General features: G+C 48.0%; 3 protein-coding genes across 4 annotated transcripts in view; all 3 read right to left on the bottom strand.

Annotated features, from left to right (window-relative positions):
• The window catches only part of LOC113819885 (ceramide synthase 3), a 1,892-nt gene extending 485 nt beyond the window's left edge, over positions 1-1,407 (bottom strand). Inside the window, exons 1-2 of the mRNA XM_027372113.2 lie at positions 1,031-1,407; positions 1-765 (exon numbers count right to left, since the gene is read on the bottom strand). The exon at positions 1-765 is cut by the window's left edge and continues 485 nt beyond it. Coding sequence (XP_027227914.2) covers positions 1-606 — 606 coding nt within the window. The 5' untranslated portion in view covers positions 607-765; positions 1,031-1,407. The remainder of the gene's footprint in view (positions 766-1,030) is intronic.
• LOC113819882 (bifunctional peptidase and arginyl-hydroxylase JMJD5) overlaps positions 1-7,500 on the bottom strand; it is a 64,467-nt gene that overhangs the window by 38,825 nt on the left and 18,142 nt on the right. The gene's annotated exons all lie outside the window — the stretch shown is intronic.
• Positions 4,250-7,362, bottom strand: LOC113819878 (ceramide synthase 6; the record flags this gene model as incomplete). The annotated part of the gene is given in 1 exon segment (XM_027372102.2): positions 4,250-7,362. A coding segment is annotated over 1 exon segment (1,107 nt). The 3' UTR covers positions 4,250-6,248.

The following is a 7,500-nucleotide window of genomic DNA, read 5'->3' as shown; positions in this document are numbered from 1 at the left end:
GGCCTGGAGGGGGACGTCGGCGCACTCGTGGACTACGAGAACCAGCGTCCCAACGCGGACGAAGTTGCATGTCCACGAGAACACCATCAGGAGGATCGTGAACAAATGGTGAGACATCATCTGAACCTTGTCGGAGATTCTGTGGGCCGGCTTGGGTATCTGGATGATGGTTGTGGACCAGAAGTAAGCCAGGCACAGCATGTAGTACCACCAGACGTCGGTGCTGATGCTGTGGTGTGGATAATCCCTCCAGCATAGTGTGATGTTCCACAACCAGGGTTTCGAGACCATGACAACGAAGCCGAAAATACACATGAACGTGTGACAAGAAAAGTCATAAGCGCAGTCCATGAACTTCTCGTACTTGGTTGACTTTGTCACGGCGTGCTTTCGGTTCAGCCACCTCTGCACCTGGCGAGGGGACAACTTATTGGCTTCCGAGGTCTCCACGATCACCCGCGCGGGAACCTTGGTCTGGTAGCGTCGATAGAGGGCCTCGAGGGCGGCGTCGAAGGCCGGAGGGGCCGGGCGCCAGTCGGAGACGCCCATGCTGCGCGCCAGGGGGCGGAACAGACGGGGCTCCAGGAACGAGAAGCGGAACAGCATCAAGCACAAGCCAAAGGCAGGAGGGTAGATCCACACGTCGGAAAAAACCGGGAAGTGGAAGCTATCAGTGGAACGGAGGTCATCCCAAGTCACGCCCAGGGGTAACCAGAAGTCTGGCTGCCAGAGGGTGGCAGACAAACGCCCCCACAAATCGTTTATCTGAAATACCAAAAGCTCTTAGGGAATGATAACCTCACTAGACGGTCTATGTATCATTCACTCTGACGGTGCAATTATCAGTACTGCATACAAATCGTCACAATTAATCTATTTTTACCAAAGTCAGGAGCGTGTGCGTTTGATTACTCTCTATATCCAACTTCGAATTTGAATTATTAACAGACAACAAAACTTACTCTAGACAAAAATCACATCCACAAGCCAACTAAAACGTGTCAGACGGCAAAAAAAAAGGGGGTCTTACGAGATGTCCAAAAAGATTGCAAACTATTGGCAGAACGTTGCCGCGCCCTTCCAATCGAAGACGGCAAGTGCGGTTGAGATGAGCGGTCGTCTCTGAAGAAGATTCGGGTCAAGAACCGAAGTCTTTCCTCCAACAAGCGACTGCAAAGGGCGGTCCTTACAGCCACTTCCGGTGCGGTCGAAAGCGTGAGGACTTAGGCTAAGGTCAGTGACAGTGGAGGAGGACCAGCCGTCAGCACGGAGGCATTCAGCATAAAAAATACGATCAAATGATGGGTCATACAGCATGTACTAATCAAATGCATATGTAAAAAGAAAGTTTATTGTTCTGTATGTATATACATATAATTTGATGCATGCTTTTGTGAACTTTACATTGTGAAGTAAGAATGTCACACACACACACATGTGTGTTTATATAATATATATGTATATATATGTATATATATATATATTATATACACATATATAAATACACACACATACATATATATAAATATACATATATCCACATATATACACCTGTAATATTATATATATAATATCCATATATATATACATAATATATATATATACACATATATTACATATATATTCATATAATATTTTATATATATATATATACACATATACATATACATATATACATTATATATATATATATATATATATATATATATATATATATATATATATATATATATATATATATAAAAACATGCGCACATTCTCCATACGCACTGGTATTACGGTCTTTTTCATAACATCCTTAAACCAAATCCTTGCCACCAGCACAGTCTCCGCCCAGGCACCACACGCAACGCCCTCACCACACGCAACGCCCTCACCACACACAGCGCCCTCACCACACGCAGCGCCCTCACCACACGCAGCGCCCTCACCACACGCAGCGCCCTCACCACACACAGCGCCCTCACCACACGCAGCGCCCTCACCACACGCAGCGCCCTCACCACACGCAGCGCCCTCACCGCACACAATAAGGGCTGCGATGCTCCTCTGCAGAGTCGGGGGCGGACGGGCGGCCGGACGATTTGTTGCAGCCACCTCATCCCTGGCGCAGTCCGTGTCCGCATCGGCGACCGTGTCCGCATTCCGAATTCTCCTCGATTTATTTCGCGTTCGGATCTTTTACCTTCTCTCTGTCTTTACTTTATCTCTATATCTCTTTTTCTGTATCTGTCTATCTGTCTGTCTGTCTCTTTCCCAGTCCTCTCTCTCTCTTATACAGTCTCTCTCTCTCTCTCTTTCTCTCTTATCCTCTCTCTCTCTTATCCCGTCTCTCTCTCTCTCTTATCCAGTCTCTCTCTCTCTCTTCCTCGCATTATCATACCATTCGCTGCCGCTTTTTAAGGTGTCCTGGGCAGTCGTCATGGTTTCCCGATAATGGCTGATCCCGACCCACACTCACTCACTCAACTCGTTCCTGGCGTGTGTGGCCTCGCAGTCTGCTTGCCCTATTACGCACACATTCGCAGACGCATATTTATGTAGGTGGATACATTGAAAGAGAAAAGGTGAAATAAAGGAAAAGGGTAAAGAGGAAGAGACAGAGTGAGAGAGTGAGAGAGTGAGAGAGTGAGAGAGTGAGTGAGAGAGTGAGAGAGTGAGAGAGTGAGAGAGTGAGAGAGTGAGAGAGTGAGAGTGAGAGTGAGAGTGAGAGTGAGAGTGAGAGTGAGAGTGAGAGTGAGAGTGAGAGTGAGAGTGAGAGTGAGAGTGAGAGTGAGAGAGAAGGAGAGAGAGAGAGAAAAGGAGAGAGAGAGAGAGAGAAGGAGAAAGAGAAAGAGAAAGAGAAAGAGAAAGAGAAAGAGAGAGAGAGAGAGAGAGATAGAGAGAGAGAGACAGAGAGAGAGAGAGAGTGAGAGAGTGAGAGAGAGAGTGAGAGAGAGAGAGAGAGAGAGAGAGAGAGAGAGAGAGAGAGTGCGAATGCGATAGTGTGCGATAGTGTGCGTGTGCGTGTGCGTGTGCGCGTGTGTTTGAGAGAGAGAGAGAGAGAGAGAGAGAGAGAGAGAGAGAGAGAGAGAGAGAGAGGGGGGGGGGGGTCACTAGAAGAAAGAAAGACTGAAAGGTTTTATAAATCGTGATAATGAAACCTCTTGTGACTGGATGAGAGGGAGGGGAGAGGGGAATGGAACAGGGTGACCTTCTAACTCACGAAAACAAACGCACTCACTCACACACACACACTGACACTCTCTCTCACACACACACATTCACTCACACACCCACTGACACTCTCTCTCTCTCACACACACACACACACACTGACTCTCTCTCTCTCTCACACACACACACATTCACTCACACACATACACAATCACTTTCTCCACCAGCCTTCACAACACAACGGGCTTGTCGGTCATTCAGATTTCTACTCAGCCAAAATAGACAAAAATCTCAGGAGTATAGTGCCTTTAGTAACCCTGGAGTAAGTGTGTTTGTAAGAAAGCTTGAGTGACTGGGTGAGTGAGTGAGTTGAGAGTGAATGTTTGAGTGTGAAAGCGCTTTTTGAGTAAGCGAGAGAGTGCCTGAGTGAGTGAGTGAATAAGTGAAAGAATAGAAAGTGAGAGAAATGGGAGAGAAAGTGAGTGATTGGAAGAATGAATGTGAATGAGCTAGTGAGTAAATGAATGTTTGAGTGAGTTCTCCACGCCAGTCCTTACTATCCTTATTCATGTATTACTCATTTATTTTCAATTCATACTGATTTCGTCATTTTTCACTTTTAATCAAGGATTGTATATTTTCTTCTTTTTTGTGTGCAGGTATGTATATGGGGTCGGGTAAGGTAGAGGAAGGGGGGGAGGGAAAAGAAAGGGATGAAGGAGAGAAAGGCGAAGAGGAGGGAAGGAAGGAGGGAGAGAGGGAAAGAGGAAGGAAGGAAGGGAGAGGTGGGAGAGAACTAATAGGGAGGGAAGGAAGGGGAGCTACAGGTTTGGAGAGGGAAGGTGGAGGGGAGGAGATGGGAGGGAGAGGGGGAGATGGGAGGGAAAGAGGGAGATGAAGGGAGGGAGAGAGGGAGAGAAGGAGATGAAGGGAAGGAGAGTGAGAGAGAGGGGTATAAGGGGGAAAGGAGGAAGGAAGGGAGAGGAGAGAAAAGAGAAAATGACTTCTCAAAGTCCATGCACAGAGAATCAACCAGTTTCTTTTCTCCTGAATGGAATGCTTTTGAGCTTGGTAAATAAACAAAACAAAGAGACAAAGAGCTTCCTTTATTAATAAAAAATCTATAAATTTGTTAACATGGCATAACAATGCACAATGCGTAACTACCAACCAAAGTCAATATAAATTTACTCTAACATACGCTATGAGTTTGTGCTATTTTCCCTCTGCATTCGGACTGGAAACAAAACCTAATGACTGGAAGATTTAGCCTCCGCCATACAGTGGTGAGCCATTTTTCAGTTGACTGACTGACTGACCGACCCTAGTGACTGACTGATTGTTTGATTGATGTCTGATTAAATGATTGATTGACTGAACGAGTGGCTGATCATTTACCCTTCCCAGGCGTTCAAGCATCAAAGATCATTGTCGGTATTTAGTGTACCTACCAAATACACTACTTAACGTAATTATAGGCCTAAATAGGAGGTCTATCCTTAACGACTATTAGGTGGGATCATCTATCACGTGCTTCCACTTTCCCTTACAATGATGGCAGTGTATTCTAAGATAATTTGAAGAATACTAATAGCAATGGTTTAGTGTATGGTCTCCGTGACCGAAAAAAGTGTAGGACAACCAAGTGATGGGGGGGGAGGGGGAAGGGTGCTAAGAGAGATAAGGTCTAAGGTCTGGAGATTGGTTAAAACTCACATGAACAAATCTCGTTCCATAGTAACATGCCACCATGTTCGCTACCTTTTTTTCACTAACTGATCATCCCATAGTGAATGAAAAAACAAGGATGATAAAGTAAAAGTACACAAGGAGAGAAGTTACTACGAAAGTCCCATCTCCACACTAGCAATCCTATCAATAACAAGCCATCCGATGATTGGAGATATCTGGCCCCGCCCCCAGTCACGGGAGAATCATGGCTCACAACAGTACCCGCGGCGGATCATGCACGGAATGCTCATGACCGGAAAGCAATCCCCGAGGAGGGGGGAAAAATGCATGGGGAGGGTAATACCCCCGTTCCACACATCCCTTCTACCTCCCGTTCTCAAGCGTTCCTGCCAATCTTAAACGGCTTTTTTTTTTTAAAGATTATTGCGCTTGATAAAAAAACAAAAACAAAAAAAAAATGAAAGGCAATGTGAACTGAGTGGTAATGGAACTTTTATAACAATGGTCGGAACGTTCAGGGAAAGGTAATGGAACGGTTTGGACGGTACTGGTACAGGTTGGGACAGTGTCAGGACGCTATTACAAAGGTACCAGAATGCTACCTGGACGTTCGAAATTGGAACGGCTCAGGACATTGCAGGATCGGTATGAGAAGGGTTGGGAACGGTATGAGGGCGGGATGAATTTTGGCAGCCGTTCACTACCAATCCGTTAGCGTTGCGTTATCGTTGCCTACGTTCCGTTAACGATCCGTCAGTCCCTTTCCCAATGTGTTAAGGATTCATTACCATTCACTTTGAACGGGAGAGGAATGGCTAAAATTTTGAACATGCAGCCCGAACTCAGACGTCCCAATCGTTCCTGCCGTTCAAAGGAGTTCCATTAACGTCCACTGGCGTTCCATTCAGACTCCGTTAGGGACCCCTCCCGACCCCTCCCATTCCCGCCCGGTCCCTTGATCGAAACGGGCACGGGAGCTAAACGGACGTGTGGAATGGGGGTATAATTTTGACAGCCTTCCAACACGAAAAAAAATATATACCACACAAGACGGCATCACCCACGCACATTCGCTCTAAGGCTCTCTCCCACAGTTGAAAACTCACATTTGGCGAAGCCGAACCACTAATGTATCTTTCTTTTTACATTACTTTGGGGTTTCCTGTGGACTAGCTTATTTGCTGAATGCTCTTCACATGACACACACACAAAGTTGGGAACATCATTTCCCAGATTAAGAATATGTTCACAGCCCCTAGGTACTGGTAGACTGATAACCTAACAATATGGCACAAATAACTACGCAACTACGCAGTGGAATGTGACTGCTTTGGTTCTCTTTGGTTCCAGCGTGAGTGAAAGAAGCATAAAACAGCAGAATATGACTAAAACCCCAGAGGTTACTGGCCCTTCTTGGTGGCCCGCTCGTCTTCGTCAGCCGAGGCGTCCGAGGAGGAGCGGAGGTCCTCCAATTTGTGGTCCAGGAGCTTCGTGACGAGAATCCTGAGGATGAGGTACGTCCAAACGACGTGGATCAAGAACAGCGTGAGCATCATCCCGTTGAAGATGTAATAGACGGGGATGAGCTCCACATCGAGAATCACGTGGGCCTCAAAGAGCGAGTTGTTGAGGATCCACACAGGGAAGAGTCCGGTCCTTGTGCTCAGCCACAGCAGCACGAACACCACGAAGAATTTGTCCATCAAGTCCCGCCGCCCGAATAGCTTGCTCATCTTGGCGAGCAACATGGGGATGTCGGCGCACTCGTGGACGATCAGCACGAGCGAGCCGAGACGCACGAAGTTGACCGTCCACGAGAATACGATGAGCATGATGGTGAGGACGTGGTGGATGAACATCTGCAGCGAGTCCTTCCTTTGGTGCTGGATGAAGTGCGTGAGCGTCATGCACCAGTAGAAGCCGAGCGCCGTCATGTAGTACCACCAAATGTCGTTGTCCACGCTCTGCTCGGGGTAGTCGTACCAGCAGTGCTTGATGTCCCACAGCCACGCCTTGTCCCAAAGCACCACAAACCCCATCACGCAGTACAGGCTGTAGTACAGCGCCTGCCATGCGCAGTCGTTAAACTTCTCCACATCTGTAGACCTCGCAGACACGACGCGCTGCCTCAGCCACCTCTCGACCTTGCGCTCGCCGAAGCCGCTCTCTCGCGCGGCCTTGGATATGACCTCCGCCGGAGCGCGATTCCTGTGGCGTCGGAACACTGCCTCAAGGACTCGGTTTGGAGGCGGCGGCCGCTGCTGGTTGTTGGAGACGCCCAGAGCGAGGGCCGTCGGGGTGAACACGAAGGGGTTGAGGACGAAGTACCGGAGGACAAGGAGGACAGCGGCTATGGCAAAAGGGTATGTCCACAGGTCGCTGAAGACGGGGTACTGAAAATGCTCAGCCTGGGCGAGGGAGTCCCACGTGTAGCCCCTGATGAGCCAGACCTCCGGATTCCAGAACCAGGCGCTCAGGTTCTCACCCCAACTCAGCAACACTGCCATCCTACCTGAGAGGACCAACCAAGAATTACCACACGCTTTATACCAGGACAAACACGACGGCACCTCACTTACTCTACACACTAACCTCCTGACCGCCAGGCAAGATGCGTCCAAACCGAGGAGGGGAGGGAGAAAGGGGAACGTG

This window comes from Penaeus vannamei, chromosome 20, assembly GCF_042767895.1.
Source record: "Penaeus vannamei isolate JL-2024 chromosome 20, ASM4276789v1, whole genome shotgun sequence".
Lineage (NCBI taxonomy): Eukaryota > Metazoa > Arthropoda > Malacostraca > Decapoda > Penaeidae > Penaeus > Penaeus vannamei.
Note: the sequence above shows the minus strand (reverse complement) of the source record. Positions and strands in the feature narration are given on the sequence as shown.